The following is a 24,344-nucleotide window of genomic DNA, read 5'->3' as shown; positions in this document are numbered from 1 at the left end:
TATTGAAAAAGACAAAAAGTATTTATTGAACTATGGCTGCAAACCGAAGAAGGAATTAAGATAAAACAAATTCATCATCTACCATGCTTATTGCAAAGCCTCCTTTCTTTTTGTAATTAAACTATCTTCACACCAACAATCTATTTCATGGCAATTTAGTTCAATTCCTATGACTTACAACTCTACAATATGTAGACCAGACATACACAATACAGGGGAGGAAAAAAAAAATGAAGAAGATATTATATTTGAGGGAAAATGAATCTTTTTGAAATCATTATCATTTGATTCACATCAATATAGCTTTTTCAGATGTGCTCCAAAAATGTCTGTCCCGAGATGATCCACAAAATAGCTCTTCAACCATTTTCATTATGATGTCTTCTGTTGCCAGCTATGGATGCTTGGAACAGTCCTCCTCTTCCTGAATGACTTTGCTTCCAACCAAGCTTAGACATATAGTTCAAAAGATTTCACTTTCAACAATGAGGCCAAACACCAACTTAACCTTAACAAAGAATTAAAGGAACCAAACAGGAAACATTGATCACATGCATCACTTCCGAAGCCTGATGTGGGGGTACAGTCCCAAAACATGCTCTGGCATGAAGTCATGCCGTGTCAGAATTCCAACAATTGGAGGCCTCTGCATTTAGCACACAAAGAAGGTGTAGTTAAGACATGCATTTCCAAATTTTTAGTGGATTTCGTTGCCTCCATTATGTTCATAGGAAAAAGAAGAAAACAGATTCGCCTGCATAGATCTCTACAAATATAAGAGAAAAAGCTGCTAATTAGCTCTAGGAGTTGACATTCCATGTTCCTGTTTTCAAGCCTTTTTGTTAAAAACCTTTAATTCCATACTATAATGAATTCTACAAAATAAATATGAGTGCATGCACACACACAGATAGAGAGCAAGAGAGACTTACCCCCTGACTCTTTGGTACAACACACATGTGCCGGAGACCAAGTTGACGAAAGAGAACTGCTGCTTTGGCAAGTGACATGGTTTCAACCACTGTGTATGGTGATGTATTGGTGATAGGATGGAGATCAACATACATTTCCATTTCCTCCTGTTCAATGTCTAGATCCTCTACTTTGATTCCCTTTCCTGAACCTGCCTTGGCAAAATCAAATGCAGCAAATCTGCGCAATATCTCGTCCCCTGCAGGTACCATATCCCTTGAAAAAATCTTTCCCTTGAGCAAAACAAGCAAATGAGACCTTAGAACAAGCCCACACAATGCGGGTGCATCTGAAAAAGGTGGTTCATCAATCACAGGGAACCCATTATGCCCTGTAGTTCTCAAAGCATGTAATATATTTCCCACCTTTTCAATACCAGAAAAGCTGATCAATGGACCAGAAACAACATCCCGAGCAACTAAATGTTTCATGTAAGGTTCTGCATGAGCCTCCATATAAGGCAATCCTTTTAGTTTTACTATTTGGTCATAGACACCCTTGTTGAAAACATCGGCCACAGTTTTTGAGATTAGGAGCACCAACATGACAAGAGGAAGTAGCAATAAATCATTAGTGAGCTCAAGCAGTATAACACACAGGGAAACTGTCATTCTCATAGTGCCACCAAGAAAGGAAGCTGCCCCAAGGAGGGCAAAGAGACCAACATCAAGTTTGGAGATTGATGCAAATAGTCTACCAACAAGGCGACCATAGCAAGCTCCAGCCAATATGACAGGGATGAAGAGCCCAGAGGGGACAGCTATGCCATAAGTGATAACACCAAGGCAGTAAACAGCACCGAAGAAGATGAAGAGAGAGGAGATATGAAATTCTCTCACTGTACTGGTACTCAATAGGTTGCGAATAGCATCATCATTAGTGTTTAGAAAGAGGGAGGCCAGGTCATTGTAATGACCTGACGGACACTGAAAGCTTTTGTAGTTGCCAGATACATCAGTGTTAGGGCAGCTCACAGACGCATCAGTGGGGCAGGGGATGCACGTAGCTAACCACGGCAAGCCGTAAGAAGAGATTGATGTTAATAGGGAGATGCTAATAACGAGTAAGATCTTGAAAGCAGCGCCTCTTCTGCAGAAACACGAGAACCACTAGGTTTTAGGATTTATCATCAAATGGAACAAAAGGATAAAACTTGATCCACTAATTACTGCTACTGTAGAAGTTTTATCTGTGTGTTAATCAAATTAAAGCACATATACAGGGCTGTCACATGAGGTGGACAGCTAGAAAGTCGCTTTTGGAAAAGGATGAGAAGCAAAACTGTGATAATTAGCAAGCAAAGATTCTTGACGCTGCCATGTTATTAACAACAACATTACTGGTAACAACTTATACATGAAAATTCTGAGATTGAATGTGGTACATACTCATTAATGATGCTGTAGGTGCGAAGGACCTTATCCACGAGATAGTTATATAGGCTTCCAAAAATGCCTCCAATGGTGCCAAGAAGCATCACAGCCAGTATATCTGGAGCGCTATAAATAACTCTGGCTGCACTGACATCATACATAATTAGTCCTCCTTCCCCAAACAACCCACAAGTTCCAGTAGAGCATAATTGTATGAAAGCTCTCAAAACTATAGCAACTATTGCTGTTGTGAAAAAGGTTCGCCAAAGAAGAGCACTCCTCCACCTGTAGATTTGCAAAGGAAAAATACATATAAGACAGAATACGTCCTTTCCTAAATGGCTAATGCAATATGTCGACTAAACATCAAGAAATCAGGATGGAGTCATGAAACATGCAAGCAACATTTCAATCATCATTGTACTTCATGCTTTTTCTGGTTCCAACCATAACATACCATCTCATACGAGGCTTCCAAAAAATTCTGCAAAATGATTACAGTATCAGGTTTCCTTACCTCATTTAGTGGATACCAAGTATTTCAAGTTTTACCATATGATAAATAAAACTAGAAAAGGTTACAGCCTGAATAAGCATGCAGAAAATCAGGATGGAGTCATGAAACATGCAAGCAACATTTCAATCATCATTATACTTCATGCTTTTTCTGGTTCCAACCATAACATACCGTCTCATACGAGGCTTCCAAAAAATTCTGCAAAATGATTACAGTATCAGGTTTCCTTACCTCATTTAGTGGATACCAAGTATTTCAAGTTTTACCATATGATAAATAAAACTAGAAAAGGTTACAGCCTGAATAAGCATGCAGAAAATTTTCCTAGTAAAGTTGATGATATCTGTCAGGTCATGCGTAAAAATTTACCAGCATTTAAGAGACTATGCAAGACAAGACAGGGGAAAGGATAAAATAAAGAGAGGGAGGAGAAGGACAGTTAAAGCTCATCTTGTGGGAGAAAGAATAGGGGGTACCATGAAGCTGCCTCTTCAAGGGCAAAGAGGACACCACCAACTGGAGCACGAAAGGCAGCAGCCACACCAGCAGCAGCTCCACAAGTTATCAAGTCTCGCCTGTCGCGATCATTTTTAAAATATCTTAGCCATCTCCAAGTCAAATGGTATTTGCGGGAACCTCCTTGCCCAATTAAAGAAGCTATGCAAGCACCTGTGTGAACCATAGGCCCTTCTTTACCAACGACAAATCCAGCAGATACACCAAGAATTGAACCAAAAATCTGCCAGACATGAAATAAGGAAATAAAAAATAGGATTGCAATCAGGCAGAAAACATGTTCAATCAATAGACAAAATATTGAAGATGTATGCCGTACATTCCCAGACTATGTTTACATGACTAGAGAAGATAGTTGATATGTAATCATAAATGTTATCGTAAGTAAGTAGACGTGCAAAAAGGGCAAACTAGTCCAAGAGCACAAATAGGGTAAAGATACTGGCAAATAGAACCCTGTTAAATGTTGGTTTACACTTCCATACATGCATACTTTTATTTTTCATGGAGAGAGAGAAAAGTGCTGATGTCATTCACCTTTACAAAGAGAGTACTTGGAGCCAGAATTGAATGAGCATCCACACCATTGAGATAGGCTTTCACTTCAGGAATACCAGAACCTGCTGCTGCTGGAGCAATGAAAGCACAAAGAGCTGCTGCCGCTGTTGCCAGACCCAAATTGCAGCCAGCATATGCTGCAAAAGCCTTGTAATATCTGCACTGAATCAATATCGTGTCTGAGTTATTTCATGAGGACATGATAGAATATCCCATAGGCATAACAATCTGAAACAGTTGTTGAAGTATATATCTTCTAAACAGATTGAACTGAAACATGAAAAAGGTTACAGAAGAAAAATAATGGAGATCTGCATTGAGCATTTTTTTCTAAGGTTTCGCTAAATTCATTCATCTACTCCTACTTCTTGACTGCTGTCGCAGCTTTGACACTACTTGCAGCCAGTTCTACAAGCTCCGTGCATCAGCGCCACTACTGTAATGGCTAAATCCATCCATCTACACTAACTCTTGACTGCAGTTGCAGTGTTAACACTATACCACAGAAACCATCCATGAAGTGGAAATGATCAGTTTCAGATACCTTCTTAAACTCGGGTACATGTATTTTGGTTTTAACTTGGGTTCTGCATATGCTTTCTATATCTACTTATAAAAACCTCGAGTTATAAAAGTATTTCCTCATTTGTCAACACACACCCAAATATTGTCATACTAAATACTCATCTAAGGTGGCCCAGCTTCTGTGTACCACTTCAACATGAACTATCAATGATATTATCAAACCTCTTTGTAATACCTTTTCTCAGTTGAATTTTCTAGAGAACAATAATTACAACCCCGTCTTACTAAAAAGTCTCACATTTCTAGCCACCAATCTCTGCTAATGTCCAACCACTCCTCATGACAGCCAAGTTTAATTGTCTAAAAACTACACCACTTTGATAGTGCCACATTATTAGCTAGATTGTCTTATATCCAATCTATATTCAACGATACGCATGACATTCAGGCCTTAATTAAGTTTATTCACTTGAATTTAAAGTATTAATGAAGTCTACACCATTAATTGTTCTTAGTGTTGTTTTTCAAACAAAAAAAATTGTTCTTAGTGTTGTTTTGCTGGGTACATTTGAGGAACCTTTGTTTGCTTTCTCCATTTTGACCTCTTTTTCAGTCTTACTAAAGATGAAGTTCCAATGTTCCACTTCCATTGAGAAGAGACCCAAAGATTTCCAAGATTTGGCTTCAGTATATGACAAACTGATGTTCTCTTGCACGTTGGTCCACCAGTAACCAACTACACTAATCCACTGGTTCAACTACTAAAAGTTGAAAAGATAACCACTCTTGACAGCCTTTTAATTAGAAGTGTCAAGATCTTCAGACCATATTTACCACTTACAATAATTATAGGATATAACAGCATACTATATGTCTCAGCATTGAGAAATGGCAGAGTAAGTTAAGGTTTAGCTAAATGAAGAGGAAGTGAGCCAAGTGGCACTAAGTACAGCAGTTTTATTGGTGAAACAATAACAAGTTTTCACCTTAGTTAGTGTAGCACTTTTCTAACATTTAATAATATGAGAGTTTTACTTTTGCACGTGTATCTGCACTCAAACGAACAATGCTGAGGTATGCAACCAGAACTGAAAATTGCAAAAGTAGAAAGTCTACTGTTTCTTTGAATTATTTTTTATCATTTGTAGGTAGGAATCTGCCTGACAAAAAAATGTAAAAACTTTACTTGCCCAAGTAGAAAGCACTCTGAGCTGTGAAATGAATGCCCACTAGCTATCAGTACTCCCTATTCAGTGATATAAGCAGAACATAATTACAGGAAAGGAGTTCAAGCTGTATAACTGTGAGAAATTTAAACGTTGCAGGCAGTTGAAGAGCTTACTTTTGCTTCAGCATGAGTTTCGTGGTCAGCAGCAGCTTGAAGCCAGCAATATTCTCAACTGCTATATTGTTAAAAATGCCAACTAGTCCAGTGCCTAGCCCTACAATAAGTGCAAATGCCCACTTAAGCAGAAGATACTGAAATATTTCGATCTTCTTCCTTGACCGCCAATCCTGCTTGAATAACTCATTTTCTGCAATCCTGTTATACACAAAAAATAAGACAGGTTGGTAGCTAAGGCTAATTGCTTTGCTGTTTACTAAGTAGCAAACATTAAGTAAATGGTGGAAAGAAAAACCATAATTGAATCAAACATGAATGAATTGACTAGAATTGGAAAACTATTCTAACATAACTATTCTACATACAAGTATACATTTTTTTTCTCAGAAAGAAATTACAATTACAATTCTGATTAGATGCATTTTTTGCGTTTTTTTTTTCTTTCAAGTAGCAGAAACCTAGTTGCAAAAACAGTAATGGTGAATTTCTCTGTTATAACTGAAACTGAATATTAGAAAACAGTTTGTCATTGATCTCTACGTTAGGGAAACAGCTGTGTTAATGTGGAGAAGTAGCACACAAAACCAACACAGAAGCAAAATAAAAAGCATGTTGAAAATGTCTAACAATATGTAGAATTGCAGACAATCATATCCAATAACACTTATTAGAACACCAAGGGGCACATAGTTGAGTCATTGATTATTGTGACAACAGAGAAACTTTTGGTCTAATTAATTAATAAAATAAAAAAGTGGAGAAATCATAAGATGAAGGGAAGATCAAATAGGAACGATGAGGAGTTGAATATATACAGAAGGGTGCTTACTCATAGTCGAGGCTCTCGATGGGGCAAACGTTGGCACCCACAATTGCAATCTGGGAGGTGGTGTTCCGCCTCTTAAACAACAGAGGTTCACTGTATACGTCAACGTCCTTCCCATCGCTCTCGATATCATGCTCTTCATCATCATCATTATAAATCGGTACTTTATTTTCTCGATCCATTTTGCTTTAATTTGTACTTTCCTTTAGCTTTACTATATTAATTGCAAAAACGCTACTTGCAGATATCGATTTTCCTTCGGCACAGTTAATCTACCTCCTGCAATCCAATCATTATAACGGAAATATCAATTCAATTCCAAAGCAAGTACGAGTAAAAAACAAAAAAAACAAAATCCAACAAATATGTGTAGGCGCAGCAGCAATTAGCAAAGCAAAGGGAAGAAAAGTCAACGCTCATCACTGATAATCACCACCACCATGATTCCAAAATCAGAGATGAGTCATAAGCTCAACTTTGATCTTACCGTATCTACATTTTGAATCGTAAATCGACAAACAAGATTGAACAAAGTTGACTAGTACAGAAAAGAAAACATACTCCTTACCCTTGGAGAGAACAACAGAGGTTCTTCGGTTGGCGTAGGCCACCATATCTGATACGACTGAATCCTGGACAAAGACAGCAAGGTTCCGTCGGTTGAGTTTACAGTCTCGCACTTTGTAGAGGGAAAGATCTGCCAGAAGAGGACTGACTTTACAAGATTTTCGCACGTAACTGATGCGCATTCATAGGAGTAAAGAAACCAGGGCAGCACTAGGAACCATATAGATTCAGTTGTTTGAATTGCCACTTCCTACTTTTTATTCAGGGATGCTTGGCTGATGAGTAAGCATGTTCTATACGGAAACTTATGGCAAGAAACATGTGAGCCAAAATTTGATCAACTTTCTATGTATCACATTAGTTACCATAATACGCACTAATCATATGATGAAAGGAAACGGATAGGCGTTTCAGCTTTCTGCCAATCAGAAAAGGTGGATCCTTGACTTGGGAATGCGACCACCCTGCAGCAGCCCCGGGCCCATGCACTCAATAATTATTTTTATGAAAAAATAAATTACTAGGATTATCTAATTATTCATAATTTTTTGTTTTATTTATTTTTTATGTCATATATATAGGAGGAAATGAAAAGGTGATCCAAATTCAGCTGGCCCAATTAGCGGGAGTCAAAGTTTTGATCTACCTTCTTCTAGACTTTACGGTAATCCCGTACAGGTGTCGTGCACGTAATAGTAGTATGTTTGAAATATGTGGAGCATATTTTTTGTAATTATTTTATTATAATTATATAAAGTATATAATTACAAGATTATAATAACAAAATTATTAAATAAAATGTTCCCATCTGACTTTTTAGATTTATATTTATTTGTTTAGAAATATCTTTTTAAAATAAATAAATATTCTAAACAAATAAATATTCTCATTCCCTTAAATTTTAATTGAAATTTTAAATAAATTTATTAATTTTTAAAATAAATATTTTATTTTAAAAAAATATTTTTCATTAAATACATATATGCAGCAGTTAACCTAATTATTAATATTTTTGTTAATTTAATATCATAATAATATTAAAATAATAATTTTATTTTTAAACAATTTTAAAAATTATTAGAGAATAAAAAATTTTATTAAATTTTTATTAATTAAAAAAAAGTATCGTGCTTTGCAAGGAAGATAGATGCTCCCTTGTCGGTGCTCTCCTTTTTTTAGAAGTTTGATGTTTTGTATTTTTTATTTTTTTAAAGAAAATATAATAATTATTTTTTAAAAAGAATAAGAAATATATTTTAATTTTTTATAATTTCTATTAATAGTATTTACATTCTTAAAATAAAATATTTATTTTAAAAATTAATGAATATTGATTTCAATTAAAATTTAAAATATTTAAAATGATGAGATATTTTACCCTTTTTAAATTATTGGTCAAGAATGCTAGCCTCATGGGATTCTTCGTTGTTGTGAGCAGAGGCAGAGACCAAGAAGACATCTTATTGTAATTAGAGTCTAAAAATAAATAAATAAATAATCTTCTTTTTGTAACGATGAGTCGGTGCATTATCAAGCGACAACAAAAAACCCCACTATTCTTTATACTTTCGAGTTAATCCATTGCTGGTCAATTCTTTTGTTCTGTTTTATCTAATGATATAGGTGGACTTGCGTGACGAGAAGTGTCATATAACATCAATCATCTACAGAAACATATATTTTTTTATTATATTATTTATAATAAAGTTTCATATAGTTAATTATATCAATGAATTTATTAATTTTTTAAATTTTATAAAAAGTAGAATCAAAAGTGTTACTTTAAAATAAATTTATTAAAAAATAACTTCTATATTAATATTTAAATATTATATAAAAAATTATAGTTTAAAATTTGGTTAAAAAAATCAAAATTTAAACTATTCTCCTTCTTTAACTATGACATCATTTAAAAATATTTCTAAATCCGTCCTTACAAGATTCGTTACTGTTTAATGCCATTGGAAAATCCATTTTAAGCAAGAGTCCCAAGTTCCTAGTCGAGAACCCACCGCAGACCAAGGAACACTGATTACGTACAGGAAAACTAAATTGTTGGCCTTTATGGCTTTCCACAATAGTTTAAAACTTCACCAATCATTGATGTACCAAACCAGCTTTACCTCTTCATATAAATTATTATCTATATCTTCACCAACTTAGGTCTCTTTTTTAATAATTATATTTTTTTAATCTCTTATAATATGATTATATGTCTTATCACGCCAAGCAAAAATAAAATATTTGACTCTCGAAATTTTAAGTTTCTAATATATGTGAGGAAATCATTTGAGTGATTAAAAAGAAGTCAGAAATTAAAATTTCCTCATAAATGTTCTAACTTCTAGTAAAAATATTTAATGAGAATTTTTACATTCTCGCTTTACCCTTTAATGATACATGTAGGGTTTAATTGTTTTATTTGATTTCCATTTGATTTATTTTCAACAATAGAAGTAAATTTTTGTTCTATTTTCAATTGACAAAATTGGTTTTTTATTATATTTTGTTCTTCAATTAAAAAATTTATGATTTGATTTGGTAAAGCCTGCGTCTTTTGTTCTATGTATTTATTAAAAAATAAAAAATATTATCTTAACTTCCATTTATACTATTTTTTTTTCAAAATAATTTTATTTAAGCAACATTTTTTTTATAAAATAGTTTCAATCGAGTCAAACAGACAAAGTAATATTCAAAAGTAATTTTTAAAAGTCCGAGAAGGTTGCTAATGTGAAATGACTGTGAAATGATCTGAAAAATAGTTAAACGATGTTCTCCAATGTGATAAATAATTATTTTCAAAGGAATTGAATATCCGATGGGCTTACCCTTTTAATTCAACAACTGTAAAACCTAGTTCTTGTTGATTTAATGATGTTCTGCAAAGTCATAAATAATTGTTTTCAAAGGGCACTGATTATCAGATCGGCTTACCTCTAATTCAACTACCATAAGGCAATATATTTACTTGTTTAATATAAAGTTGAGAGTGCCCTTAAAGAGGAGACGAGGAATTAACCACCTAACACCGATTGTTAGGTACACTGAAGGCATAGGGTGTCAGCTGTTAGGTGTCCACGTGGATATGATGTATGGCTAGTGGGCAGCTTTTCTCGTTGGGACTTAAAACTTACTTGGTACACATGGATTTGATGTATGTCATGGAGGATGGATAATTGGAAAGATATAAATGGAAAGAGGAGAAAAACAAAATATATGGAAGAATATGTTTTTGGTAAAAAAGATTAATTTTGATTTTTTTTTCATCTATTATTTGCTTGAAATTTTACATTATTATAACATTATAATTAAGGGCGGAATTAGAGTATTTTTAAGGAGGGTTAAAAAAAAAAGCATTTAAGAGTTATGTATATTCACTTTTGCAAGCTAAAAAATAAATACCACACCATAAACTCTTATATAAATAAATTATTAAATGTCTAAATCAATAAATTTGTAACTGGCATGTTCTATTGAGAGTAAAATATACTAATATAGATAATAACATTCAAAATGAAAGGGCAAATTACATTCCAGCGATTGCAATGGATTAGCAGTGATGGTTCTTTGTATTCTAGTATGGAAACAAACAAGAATACAAGCCAGCATGATTAACAAGAAAACTAAAAGATACAAGTAAAAGACTTATTAATACCAAAAATTATTAATATCGAAGAATACATTTGATGTTTCTCGAATTGTTTTATCTGGAATGTTAACAAAAGGTTATTGTACAAAGTATTGATAGTCAATTTCAATAATTCATTGTTGCTCGACAAACAATATTTAGGCCAATACCACATCAGCATCAAGCCAAGTATTGTCTAAACAAATAAATTTTTTTATATTAATAGTTAAAATGAGTTATGGTAATTTTTTAAATAATAAATATATTTTAAAAGATTTTAAAAAAGAAAAAGACTTAATAAAAAAAATGGAAGAAAACCCAAGTGGAGCGACAAATAGTTTTAGCATTGAATCGTTTGGAGAGATTAGCAGTAAAAGAAAACCTTCACTGGAAAACAAAGAATTAGGGGCCATTTTGTGTGTTATGCAAAAATAGGTAGCTTCCTAAGAAGCTTTCTTCTAAAGGATTCTATATGCTGTTGGCATATGGGCTATTTCAATTGCTTTATAATAGGTTTAAATTTATACAAACTTAAATGATTTGTATTAATAAACGTATTTTTAATTTTTTAAATTTAATAAGCTTAATATATTAGATTATAATTTATATATTAGGCTTAATTAGTAAATATAAGTTTCACGATATTTTGAGAGTTAAGTTAAAAAAATTAAAAAAAATTAATTGTATGTATTAAAATTAAAATATTTGGCGGTCATGCCCCTTTTATAACCAAGAGAAGCCACCCTTAATTATAATTTTTCTAGGAAAAAAAATTTGAAATTTAGGTGTGTTGAAAATGAAAGGACACCAAAAATAAAATTACATTAGTTTCCATCCACGTTTAATACATGCTTGAATTATTATTTTTTAAAGCATTAATTTATTGTTGATTTAGGTAGGTGCTCTGTCACAATCGTCATTATCCTGTTAGTTATCTAATTTACTATTATAAAAAAACAAAAAAATGCTAACTCAGCAATGCGTGGTATAAAGTTGTGTTTTCTAATAAAATATTTAAAAATAAATTTCAAATTTATTATTTTGTTCAAGGTGGTAGATTAAATTTAACATCATTTTACTTAAAGCAACTTAATCATCTTACTTTTTAATGTGATTATAAATAGCTAAACGTAATAAAATGTTGTTAAATATTCCTTTAATTCTTCAAAAAAAAAAAATTCCTCGTTAACTTTTGATATTTTAAAAATTACACTTAATAAAAACTAGACACGAAATTTAATCAGATTTATTTTATTATTTATCATCAATAAAAAAAATATGCAAATCGAGTCGAATATCAGGCCTTAAAAACATAAGCCCAAAATCCAGTACGAGTTAGGGCCGACTTTTGGGCTTGGGCAGTGGCCTACTTCGATACCTCTAATTTGGACTCTTTAAACTCAATCTAATATCTCCATTAATTAACACCATTTTTTTAAATGTAATTAACTTTAATACTTGAAAGTTCAAGTACAAGGATAAAATATTTAGGCATGACATTCAAAAAAGCTCTTAAAATATTTTAAATTTTTTTATTCGTTTATTGCATTTAATTATGTCTTTATAGTTTTATTTTAAATCAAATAAATTTTTATGATTAATAATTAATTAATTATTAGTAATTCAAATATAGTGATAAGTAATATTTTATATCCACATGGTATTAACATAATGTTAATATAAAATATGAAAAATGTCATATAATTATGTTATTATATCATATTAACATGTTATGTTATTATTAATTATAATATGTCAACATATCACATTATCATCAATTATGACGTGTTAACATTTTATATTAGCTTTACATGACATAAAATAATAAATTATATTTTAATTAAGTTAATCATTAATTATAAAAACTTATTTGACTTAAAATAAATATACAAAAACTCATTTGACTCAAAATAAAATGTAAAATTTTTTGATTCAAAATAAAAATATAAGATTTTGATTTAACATAATAAAAACAGAAGAGTTTATACGAATTTTTTTGAGTAGTTTAGAGTCTTTTTTAGATATTATGTAAAATATTTATTATGTGACGTGAACTTTATTTACAAGGATAACAAATGTATCATAGAGACTAATGAACAAGAGTAACACTTGTCCTGATATCATATTAAATTTTAGACGACATCTAATTTAAAATTAATTAATTATGTTAAATTTTAAATGATACCCAATTTAAAGTCAATTGTCGACTGTCTATGACTAGAGGGGCTCAACTTAAATATAAAATTACAAATAACTCAAAATTTCACTAAAGAGAAATGATACTACCCAATATTTCTCATTATATATCAACTCATTATTAAGAATAATAACAACCGAACAAATTCATAAGAGGGAACATATAATAACAACATAACAAACTCTTAAGACTCTAATATATTAAATACTTAAAATCAATTTACTATAAATGAAAAGATTCAACTTCAAATATAAAACCCCAAGTGATTCAAAACTTGACCTAAAGAGATAACTCTACTTAACAATTACGACTTATACCTGAGTTAACATATACATTTTTATAATTTAAAAAATATATTTTTTAAAATTACTTAATTTTTCAATCTTTATTTTTTAATTTTTTTAATAAAAATCTATCTATTATAAATGAAAAGAATTTTCATAAAAATTTTTTTGTTTGTTTTGATTTTTGTGGTATAATATTTAAAAAACCTCATCAACTATTTAAAAAAATTAATATATTTTTGTTTTATTTAATTAAATCTTTATATTTTTATTTTAAATATATTAACTTATTATAATTAAGAATTGATTAACTTTTATTATTTAAAATATTATTTATTATTTTAACATGACATGTTGACATATCATAGGAGAAGAAGATGACTGTCAATATCATGATATTTTATACAATGATAGTTAGGCAATTAATAATAAAAGTATAAAATTTTTAAAATAAAGATTTTATTTAAATTTTGTAAATTATTTAGAAAATTTAAAAATATTATGATTCCTGTTTTTATTTGGAGAAGGGAGAGCGGATTGAGGCGGGCATAAGAGGACGGAACAGCCTTTTTAATCTTTGCCGCTGGTCACCTGGGAAAAAAAGAAGAAGAAGAAGAAGGCAACGTTAATTTATCAGTTATTTTTCTCAACATCGAAACTGCTCAACCTCTTGGAGCTCCCTCAATTGAAGAGCTCAGGTACTTTTCCCTTTCAGTTTTCTCGGTCTCTGACCCTCTATCGTTTCCAAGTTTTTCTGTAATATTTGTATATGCTTTTTTCCTTCTTCAGAAAAGAATATGTTCTTCACTGCTTTAAAGATTAAAATCGGAATTGAATAGTAGTACTAGTAGTAGTACGTTTTCCTTTTCTTCATGGACTATGGCAATGTCAGGAGCCCTTCAAATATTGGGGTTTTCTGAGATGCCCACTGCCGGCGCTTCTAAGTTCGCCAATCTTGTTGTTGATTGTAGTTATGCCCTTGTAGTTGCTTTTGGCTCATCTGCATAAACTCGTTTAGACCCACCCTTAGAACTAATGCCATTCTATACATGCTCAGCTTTGTGTAAAACGTGATCCTATTTTGAAATTTGGGATTTTCTTTGTTTTATTGTATAACTATACAGTGATAATCCTCAACTTTTAGTTTAGTGATAACTTCCTAGAAAGTGTTATGGTCTGCTTGTACTACATTCATTACTTGCAACTAATAATGGGCAATCGCATGCCTGACTTGCATCAAATCGCTTGCAATTCAAGCCAACGGTTTCTAACTTAAAACTGCATCTCTGGCCATCTTTAATTCTGGTATTATAAATAGCTTTTTCCTTTTTCTTCTATTTAAAAGTTATTTCTATTGCTTTATGAATGTTAATACTGCAAGTTTCTTAGTTTCATTCCTTCGCCTCTGTTTGCTGAGTTAACAGAGGAAGAACTTAAGAAGGTTACAAGGGAAGCGATGATCAAAATAGTGGGATCTTTTCTTTTTTTTTTTGTTTATTCTCATTTTATAGTGGTACTAGGAAGTAGTTTATTATGAGAGAATACGGCCATGCCAAGTGTCTGTACAATGTCCAAGATAAGTTGGAATCATATGTAATCTTAACTGTTTCTTTGTTAGTACTCACAATTTGCAGATTGATAGTAGTACTAAAAAGTACAGAATTATTACTTTTTCATGTATAATTATTATAAAGAGCTTAAAAATCTAGTTTGAATATAATTATCTGCTTATGATATGTATGTCGAATGGGGTTGAATCACTTTTAATCTCGGTTCTTACAGAATTGGTGTCGATTACATATTTTCTTTATTGTTAAGGTTAGGAGTTAGGAGTTGGTGATGACCATTTCATGTCTTGATGGATGATATTATGCATTTATCTTCCCATGAATAAAATTCTTTTTTTCCTTTAAAAAGAAATAGTTTGATATTTGCGATAAGGTTTTGAACTTGCTTGAGACAGACTTGAGTCGTAAATAGTTTTTTATTTGCTGTAAAAGTTTTTAAAGTTAGACCATTGTCAGACTAATACGATAATGATGGGAAACCGATGGTCCTAAAATAGTCTTTTGTAAAGGGCATGAAATACAATTTTACGGCCACCCTGATAATGCCATGTAAAGATTCAGTATTATCATTATTTCGTAACTATGTGCATGTAAAGGGCAGGAAATACGATTTTACTGCCACCCTGATAATGCCATGTAAAGATCCAGTATTATATTTATTTCATAACTCTGTGCATTCTAAACGTTCAATTTGTTCTGATAAAACAGAAGCAAAAGGGAATTGGGGAAGAAGAAAGCATAGAAAATAGACCATTAAAACAAGAAAAAAGAAAGAGAGAATAAATGGCACAACAAGCAGTGCAGAAGAACACATTGTATGTTGGAGGACTAGCAGAGGAAGTGAATGAAGCAATTCTCCATGCAGCTTTCATTCCATTTGGAGATATAAAGGATGTGAAGACTCCATTAGATCAGGCCACCCAGAAGCACCGCTCCTTCGGCTTTGTTACCTTCTTGGAAAAAGAGGATGCTTCTGCTGCCATGGACAACATGGATGGGGCTGAGCTCTATGGTCGCGTTCTTACTGTCAACTATGCCCTCCCTGAGCGTATCAAGGGTGGTGAACAGGGCTGGGCTGCTCAACCTAGTATGTCCTTTAATCCCTTAGCTTTTCTTTCTTTTATCTTGATTTAGTTCTCTGTGATTTAAAAGTTATTTGTACTGGGGGTTTATCTTCAGCTTGAAGCTCTGGATTGGTGATATTCCTTTAGATGCCACTGAAAACAATGTTTGCTTTGGATTCTAAATCCAATTAGTTTTATAATTTTATTGGATCTTTCACTTGTGAGGCTAATCCGTCGTTTTGTACACTATGCAGTTTGGGCTGATGCTGACACATGGTTTGAGCGGCAGCAACAAGAAGAAGAAATGCAGCGTATTCAGGCAGAGAACCAAGCTGCTATGCGTGCTGCAGAGGAGTTGCATAGAAAGAAAATGGCTGAGGAACGAGAAGGGGAGAAGGAGGATGATACAGAGATGAAGGATGATCCGATGGCAATGGCTGAAGCAGAAGTTTTGAAGCAGAATAACTAGTTATTTGCTATTAAATTGAGCAACCAATAGTGAAAACACTAATGTTATCTTTTAGGATGACCTCTGTGCACGGCAGGTTTAGATTGATAGTGGTGTTTTCAATGTTTTGTGTTTCAGGGCTCATAACTTGAAAATTCTTCAAACTATTTGTATTATTTAATCTGTGTAAGATGACTCCAGTATGGACTTCGAATTAAAAGGGAAATTTTGTAATGTACAAAAACTGAGCTGTAATTGCTACAATAGAATTTTTGGTTTTCCTTTGTTCTAATGCAGAGCAGAGTAAGGCAGGTTCATTTTTTATTTTACTAGGGACAAATATATGTTTCACATTTTTGAAGATTTGAACAAAACTGCCCTTGAAATTATGGTCTCACCTAAGAGAAAAGAAAAGAAATAAAGTGGTATTTAAGTCTCCCAGCCTTCAAAAGTTTGGTTTTTTTATTTACAAAAAGTGATTAATACTTAATTGATATTTAATACAGTATTTTCTTCAAATTCAGAAAAACACAATGCCTTATTTATAAATGTTTTACCTTTAATATCACCTTAACCGATGTCTGAATAACATTTCACTTATCCATATATAATCATTAAAATTTGAAAGTTCGAGTTTTTTTTTCTCTTTTTTTTTCAAAGATAAAACCAGTAAAGAAAGGTCATCTGATAGGAAAAATCAATATTACTAATATTACAATTATAAAAGTACTACATTCAATTAAATTTCCATACTTTACCCTGCTATGTATTAAATAATGATTCCAAGGTAAACTTTGCTACATATTTGACAGCAAAAAGACAAGAGAAAGATTCTCCGGAAAGATATTCTTTTTGTTTTTTGAAGTACTCAGAAACACAACCTGATAACAGTTTCCATTTACTCCAACAACAGTCTACAGCTTCAAAACAACAGCAAATACAGATTAAAAGTTCTCAAGAATATAAGCAAATGAAACATCAAGAAAATCCCCTAACTGCTCAACAGAACAAGCCATCATTTCTATCAAAAACTTCAATATAAAGTCAGTTGAACCGGTTGCCTGCTATCTTCAATCAGGAAGAATTTGCTCACCATCTGCATCTCCTTCTGTCTCAATCTTCGGTTTTTGAGCTTGGCTGGCTCCAGGAGCCTGCTTCTTCTTTATCCCACTTACAATGTCGTCAATTCTTAGGAGCATGCAAGCAGCTTCTATGGCTGTCTTAAAAGTTTGAGCCTTCACATTGTATGCATCCCAAATCTGAAGCACATATTCAACGTTAAGTTACTAAGGCATCAGAACACTTCAATTAATCATTATGCTGAAATCATGATTACATAGTGAAGCATTTACATTTTTTTTATAACTGAACTATGTATCCATGTAAGTAAACAGAAAGGAACATAAGAATGAATCAGATATCCAAATTAAATAGATGCTTCCATCATCTTTCACCCACATGCCACAGAGACATCAGAATAAATTTGTACTAAAAAATTGGAAAGATCAAATTCTCTATCCTTTTTCCTCTAACTAATCAAAAAGAAAAGAGAATGGATTACATTTATGATCCTCAAACGTCGACCAGAGTTTCAACTTCACACCTAAACTTTCAATCATTGCAATTTTCATCTAGAACCTTATTAAAAGTGTGATATTTATGTCTTGCCATCAAAGGCGTGATGATGAGGGTGGAACTGCAGATCAGTGCTGAATAGGATGACTTGCAGGTGTCATTGAAATCTAAAACAATTTTTTTTTTTTTGCTCTCATTATTTTTCATTCTCTCTCCTCTCTATTTTTAAATATTAAAAAGAGAAAACCCCTTTCCAAAACCCTCTCTTTTGCCTCACAAGAAACCAACCTTCCTTTATATACAAAACCATAGCCATAGCAGCTGCAGATACAAAAAATTCTCTTGAATCCCAAACCAGAATGTACCACCATGCATTTGCTTTCTCAAAGTTTGCAGTAGAGTAACCTTTTTTCTCATTTCCTTTCTCCCTGTGCAATCCCACACTCATATGCTAACCCATAAACAATGCAAAACTTACCAAAAGTAATCTTGCCCTAAAATCCACACGTGTAAGAATTCAATTGTTCATGTTAGCTACAGCACTGTCATTCCCACCTGATCTAACACCTCCCACTTGAGCACACAATCTATTATATTTTGCTAGGCTTTCACAACGGTAAAACTGGAAAGTGCCCAAAAAGAACAATAATCTATTTTTACAGCCATTGTCCTGAGATTTCCTTACAAGAATCAAGAAAAGGTTGTAACATTTTTCACCTAAAAATTCCTTGCACCATCAAAAAGGTAAATTGCAACTCCTCAGTGAACCCTTGTGGGCATTGAACAGATCTTGACTCAATCCTCACCTTAAAGCTCACCTGAATTCTAACACTATCACAGTCTCCCAACTCATATTTCAGCCTTAATCCCTTACGATTAACTTGGTTCTTGTCACATGCCAGAAGGTCTTGGCAAGAAGTGAGGATTTTGCAGGGACTTGGAATTTTTGGGAAAAATAGATAAAAATTTAGAATGATAGGCCACAATAACTGGTTTTCTTAAAAAAACCATTTTTAATTTAAAAAACACCATTTTGTCCTCTGAAATGGGTGGTAGCTGTCTTACATGGCTCCGAAGTGGACAATCTCATCCAACTTACCAACATCTTGAAAACTTCAACAATGGGAAGTTCAGGTAGAGAAGTGAAATTCTGGTGAAAGTTTGAGAACCAGCAGTATACTCTACTTAAGGAAAAAGTACAAATGTCATCATACCTTTCGCTCTTTCATGTCAGCAATGGCACCAGTATTCCCATCTATGCCAGTCCATGCATTTTCACCATTTGCATGCTATAATCATAATTTTAAAAAACAGAAACAAATGGGGTAAGTGTTTCTTCAAAAGCATATAAGTGCACTAGAGAAACATTCCTACCTTTCCTTGCAGAGCAGTCATGGTTCGAATCACATTAACCCCACAATTCTGTGCCAAAGTACGTGGTATGGCTTCAAAAGCAATAGCAGCAGCTTCATAAGGCCACTGTTACAGAACCAGTGAATATAAACACACTAATAAATAAAAACTCAAGAAATTACACAAAACTAAATCTCTTAAAAGGTTGGTAAGTATATATTCAAAATCAAGAAAAAGTTAGCAATCAAAATCATATAGCTCTAGGCTGATCAAGCGATGCATGAAAGCATCAAGCACCTTTTCTATGCCTTCAACAGATGAACTCTTCTGCTTCAAAGTGGCAGAAACAGTTAATTCTGTAGCACCACCACCGGGTACAAGTTTTGGATTCTTGATTATGTTTCTTGCAACAGACATGGCATCCTGTAATTGAAACAAGCTTCAGAACTTCAATCCAAAAAAAAAAAGAAAAAGGAAACAAGTTTCAGAACACAATTCCATTATGAGATGGAAGTAGCACATCAAATTACTTACCTGCAAATTTCTTTCCACCTCATTCAGAAGATCCTTGCTAGCACCCCTTAGGAGAACTGTACAAGCTTTTGGATCTTTGCAATCAACAATGAATGCAAAGAACTCATCCCCAATTTTTTTAACCTCAAAAAGCCCAGCTCCTGTACCCACATCAGATTCCTGCAGTTCATCAGGACGATTCACAATGACAGCTCCACATGCCTTTGCAATTCTATTGTTGTCTGTCTTTCTCAACCTCCTAATTGCACTGACACCAGCCTTACTAAGATAATGGCATGCCAAATCACTAAGTCCTTTTTCTGTAATAACCAAGTTGGGTTTGAATTTCAGAATCTGCATGCAAAGATTTTCTATGTATTCTTCTTCCATTTTCAACAGGACTTCCCAATCTTCTTCTCTAACCAACTCAGCGTTTGTTTGGTTCTCCCCTTTCTTATACTCAAGGGGGCAATCAAGAAGAATAATACGTGGGTTGACTATCTTTCTTTTCATTTTTCCAGGTGCGACTACATCTTTATTGATCATCACTCCCTTAAGGACCTTAGAATCTTCCAACTGGCCACCAGGTACTTTCTCTACTTTAATGTACTTTTTTATATCAACTTCCCGCAGCCCTTGGCCGATGTCAACTCCAACTGTTGTTGTTGCATCAATTGCCAAATCCTGGAAGTTAGACAATTGAGCAGGCATATAAACTAACTACATAAATATGAGGCAAATTTTAGAACTTCTAGTGATTATGAAAGGAACGAAAAACTTCTATGCACAATAAATACATGACTACTAAAAGACAATTCTGAGCTACACTGCAGCAAAACTGAAGAAAAGACAAAATGAGTTGAGAAGCAACATTAATTTTCATTTATACAGATGTGATGTGACAAAAAATCATTGAACAAACTACCCTACACCCCTCTGTCTTAGTAGGGATATCATTTCAGGAATATGGCACTCTGCTAAATTAGCTTCATAATCAGACAGTCTCAATAACTAATGCAAATTATCAAATCATCTGAAATCTAATAGTAGGCATATGAACCTACTTTTCAAAAAAAAATAGTAGGCATATGAACCAAAGCAAAAAGGGAACAGGGGAAAAATGGAAGAAAGGAGAAGTATATACAAGGGAAATGTAAGTAAAGGGGTAAACCTATTTTCTGTCGAAGAGGCAACGGAAGTGTCAAATTATCTGTATAAATGACAGGCATGCAAGGGCAATAAAAGAAAAAAGATAAAAATAATAATAGAAAAGAATTCACCTAAAGAAACATTTTTTGGCCAGTTCAATCAAAATCCTAAACATGTGCATCATATCATTCAGCTAGAATAAAAATGGTATCATGATTTTTTTCTAATATTATTATTAATTACCTAAAACCACTTAACGAAAGCAGTTGCTATATTTCTGATTTCAAATGTTTCATGACCATTCTGCAACAAACATAAATATTTCAATTGCTTTTGTTTCTCATGAAATATCTTATATCAATTATTTGGCTTCCAGGATTTTATCTAGTCATATTCGAATATAAGCAATACTGATAAATAATCAGATACCAAATGGTCAGATGACTGTTCTAACCATAGCTCAATTGTAAAAAGAAAATCAATTAAGACATTTCATATGCCAATATGTGAGTCTATGTGCCAGATTCTATAATCAAAATAAGCAACATGTCCCGTAGAAAGGAAGACACTCACAGCAATCAGATCCCCAAATTGGCTAGTGAACTTTGTCCCTATACAGCTCTTCACAAGTCCCAACATTGTTGAACCTGCCAGTCAAATCCACATGTTACAAGACAAGCATGCCAAAGATATCAAAGAATACAAATGCCCACTACACTAAGAGGTAAAAGATTCAAAAGTTTTTATGAAAAAAATTGCAGGAGAAACATACGATCTTTCACATCAATGGGCATTGCAATCTTGTCAAGCACAGCAATAGCATCCTCTAAAGCCTTATTGTATGCTGCAAATGAAATAGTGCTTCATCAAATGCTAAGTTATTAATCAAAAGCAGAGGTTAACAATCTAGCAGCACTTCTAAGTTACATTACCTCGACAAATCACTGTAGGATGATAATTTTTGTCAATAAAGGCTTCTGCAACATGAAGCATTTCACCAGCTACACCCAAAATACACCAAATATAAGCACTAAAAGCAAAGGAATATCATGTAAAGTGTATCATCACAAAAGGGAAAAATAAACATAACCACATGATCTCTAAGCAACCTCAACAATATTACATCCACATTTGAAAGGTTAAATTCCCACTTTGAAGCTAACCTCATTAAAAATCAATTTAGCATTTTAAATTTTACCAGCTCTAAAAAGCATGTTATAACATAGCTATCTAAACTAATGTATGCAAAGAATATCCACCATAGCATATAAATGATCATTCTGCTGCATAAAGATATACCAAGAACAATGACAGATGTTGTTCCATCTCCAACTTCTTCATCTTGCGTGCGGCTCAATTCAATCATCGACTGCCATGACAAATTAAAACAGAACAGAATAAGAAAGATAAAGGGAAAAAAGGCAAAGCTTTCACAGTCTGAAGCAAATAAAATAAAAATGCATGGTGGAATATCGTGCCTTTGCTGCTGGATGAGCAACATCTAACTCACGCAGAATGGCATTTCCATCATTAGTAACAACAATACCTGGTATTAACCAAAGTCATATAATGACGTTAGTTGCTTGTTCAAGAAGAGCGCATTTAAAGGGTAAAAAAAATGTTCGTGGGAAATCCAAAAGCAGCAGCATTGGAAATGAAAAAGGGAATAACTTGTAGCAAACATAACAGAGAAAAGAATGCAACATAATTAATGGGCAAGAAAGGTTTACCTCCAGAAGCATCAAGGAGCATCTTCAACATGGATCGAGGACCCAATGTTGTTCGGATGATGTCAGCAACAGCCTGTAAGTAGATACATAGTACAGAACAGTCAGAACTCAGGAAAAAACTCCGGGTTCTTCGCTTTTACAAAAAAAAAAAAGAAAGTTAAACAGCTTATTTGGCCATTTGATTCGGAATTAAAACAAAGTAGAAAGAGTATAAAAAAAGGAATGAATGAAATTACCTTGGAGGCTTGAATATTAGCATGGTGAACCTTGGTTCCAGACTCCCGTTTCAAGGAATCCTCTGCATATTACAATCATTTCTTAGGGACATTTTGAATCTAAACGACTTCCTTTTTTCACAAAAGAAAACTGATACCTACCAATCCCATTTGAGATTGAAGATCGTTAAAAGAAAAAGGAACAAAAAATAACTTACTTAGAACGAGAACTGGGGCGTGCATGATTTCTTTTTTTTTTTTTTTTGTGTTGAAAGCGTCGAAAACAATCTACACTGCAAAACCTTTGTTTTCTTCTTTTCTAGTTTCTACTGGAAAACCCTACTACCGTCCCTCTCTTTTTTGTGCGACGTTTGAAATATGAGCTGGCCTGCTGTGGGCTCCTTTGTGTGTGTTTCGCCCTTTCCTTTTCTTTTCCTCGACCGGCCCAATTCCCTTTCCCTCTTGCTCCAGCTCATGCCTTTTTTAGTTATTATTATTATTATTATTATTATTAAGGTTTAGGTTTACCTTTTAAATTCTGATCAAAGTTACATGAAAATTTATTTATTTTTAATATTTTATTCAAAAAAAATATTTTTTAGAGAACACATAGCTCTTATCATTAGGAGGTGTTTGATATGGTGTAAGGAAAAGACATTTCTTATAATTTAAATAGCTGTAATTACTTAATAATGTTTGTTTTACAAAAAGAGAATGTAATATACTTACAATTGTAATCACATTACAATGAAAGAAGGGAATGTGGAGGGAAAGTAACTTTCCTTCTACAGAAGGAAAGTTATATATTTTTTTTTTCAAAATTGACCTTTTCTTCTTCTTCATGCCTTCTTCACTTTCTTCTTTTCCACTTTCGTCTCATTTTTCGTTTTTGCCTTTTTCTCTCTTTCTCACCTTGCCTTCTTCTTTTTCTTCTTACTGTCGACATGAAACGGTAAATCGTCATTAGCACCTTTTGATCAAATTTTACTACCAAATCTAAAAATTGAAGAGATTGAGACTTTAAATTTTATGAAATTTTAATTTAGATTTTCAAAAAATTTGAAAGTGTTTTAAGAAAAATTTATGCTTTTGATGTCGAAAATTGAAAGAGAAACATTTACATGGTTTAGAATCAAAAAAATTTACAAGATTTGAGAGGGAAAGATATTTGGTGCAAACATTAGGAATGCTTAAAATTGAATACCTACCGATAGATATATGTTACAACTTTTAATAGTTGCTATTTACCTATTAATAGATAATATAATCTATCTATGGATAGATTTGTTTTGAATAATGCTTTTTATTTTCAATTTTAATAAGTTTAAGGTGAAAATAAATATTAAGTAATTTTATATATTTTAGTATTTAAATAATTAATATAAAAATATTATATTATTTTTTAATGTTATTATTTA

At 32.8% G+C, this 24,344-nt stretch overlaps 3 protein-coding genes across 3 annotated transcripts; 1 reads left to right on the top strand and 2 right to left on the bottom strand.

Annotated features, from left to right (window-relative positions):
- CLC-C (chloride channel C) lies at window positions 1-7,739 on the bottom strand. Its single transcript, XM_021445208.2, has 8 exons — window positions 7,201-7,739; window positions 6,636-6,911; window positions 5,804-6,004; window positions 3,916-4,093; window positions 3,339-3,601; window positions 2,361-2,630; window positions 933-2,061; window positions 1-646 (listed from the first exon to the last, which is right to left on the bottom strand). The coding sequence occupies exons 2-8, from the start codon at window positions 6,812-6,814 to the stop codon at window positions 557-559; spliced, it is 2,310 nt and encodes a 769-aa protein (XP_021300883.1). The 5' UTR covers window positions 6,815-6,911; window positions 7,201-7,739; the 3' UTR covers window positions 1-556.
- Window positions 7,740-13,807: 6,068 nt separating this feature from the next.
- On the top strand, window positions 13,808-16,683 carry ATE1 (ATPase E1). Its single transcript, XM_021418574.2, has 3 exons — window positions 13,808-14,009; window positions 15,588-15,966; window positions 16,198-16,683. The coding sequence occupies exons 2-3, from the start codon at window positions 15,663-15,665 to the stop codon at window positions 16,410-16,412; spliced, it is 519 nt and encodes a 172-aa protein (XP_021274249.1). The 5' UTR covers window positions 13,808-14,009; window positions 15,588-15,662; the 3' UTR covers window positions 16,413-16,683.
- A 447-nt stretch (window positions 16,684-17,130) lies between these two features.
- On the bottom strand, window positions 17,131-23,307 carry LOC110409720 (TCP-1/cpn60 chaperonin family protein). Its single transcript, XM_021419166.2, has 13 exons — window positions 23,145-23,307; window positions 22,948-23,009; window positions 22,712-22,784; window positions 22,460-22,527; window positions 22,281-22,350; window positions 21,914-21,982; window positions 21,754-21,825; window positions 21,555-21,628; window positions 19,854-20,516; window positions 19,617-19,742; window positions 19,341-19,445; window positions 19,181-19,255; window positions 17,131-17,650 (listed from the first exon to the last, which is right to left on the bottom strand). Exons 1-13 carry the CDS (start codon window positions 23,167-23,169, stop codon window positions 17,462-17,464), a joined length of 1,671 nt encoding a protein of 556 aa, XP_021274841.1. The 5' UTR covers window positions 23,170-23,307; the 3' UTR covers window positions 17,131-17,461.
- Between the last annotated feature and the right edge of the window lie 1,037 nt (window positions 23,308-24,344).

The sequence above is a fragment of the Theobroma umbraticum genome, unplaced genomic scaffold (assembly GCF_002168275.2).
Source record: "Theobroma umbraticum cultivar Fairchild unplaced genomic scaffold, ASM216827v3 scaffold_44.0, whole genome shotgun sequence".
Taxonomy (NCBI): domain Eukaryota; kingdom Viridiplantae; phylum Streptophyta; class Magnoliopsida; order Malvales; family Malvaceae; genus Theobroma; species Theobroma umbraticum.
This window is presented reverse-complemented; position numbering and strand designations above follow the sequence as displayed.

Bases quoted from the DNA above. Each gene is read 5' to 3' on its own strand.
- CLC-C (XM_021445208.2), bottom strand. From the start codon at position 6,814: ATGGATCGAGAAAATAAAGTACCGATTTATAATGATGATGATGAAGAG. The intron at 2,631-3,338 runs GTACCCCCTATT...GCAAATCTACAG, and splicing joins CTTGAAGAGGCAGCTTCATG to GTGGAGGAGTGCTCTTCTTT. The intron at 647-932 runs GTAAGTCTCTCT...TGCTAAATGCAG, and splicing joins TTGTACCAAAGAGTCAGGGG to AGGCCTCCAATTGTTGGAAT.
- LOC110409720 (XM_021419166.2), bottom strand. From the start codon at position 23,169: ATGCACGCCCCAGTTCTCGTTCTAA. The intron at 22,528-22,711 runs GTAAACCTTTCT...GGTTAATACCAG, and splicing joins GCTCCTTGATGCTTCTGGAG to GTATTGTTGTTACTAATGAT. The intron at 22,351-22,459 runs GCACGATATTCC...TTGTCATGGCAG, and splicing joins TTGCTCATCCAGCAGCAAAG to TCGATGATTGAATTGAGCCG.
- ATE1 (XM_021418574.2), top strand. From the start codon at position 15,663: ATGGCACAACAAGCAGTGCAGAAGAACACATTGTATGTTGGAGGACTA. The intron at 15,967-16,197 runs GTATGTCCTTTA...TACACTATGCAG, and splicing joins GGGCTGGGCTGCTCAACCTA to TTTGGGCTGATGCTGACACA.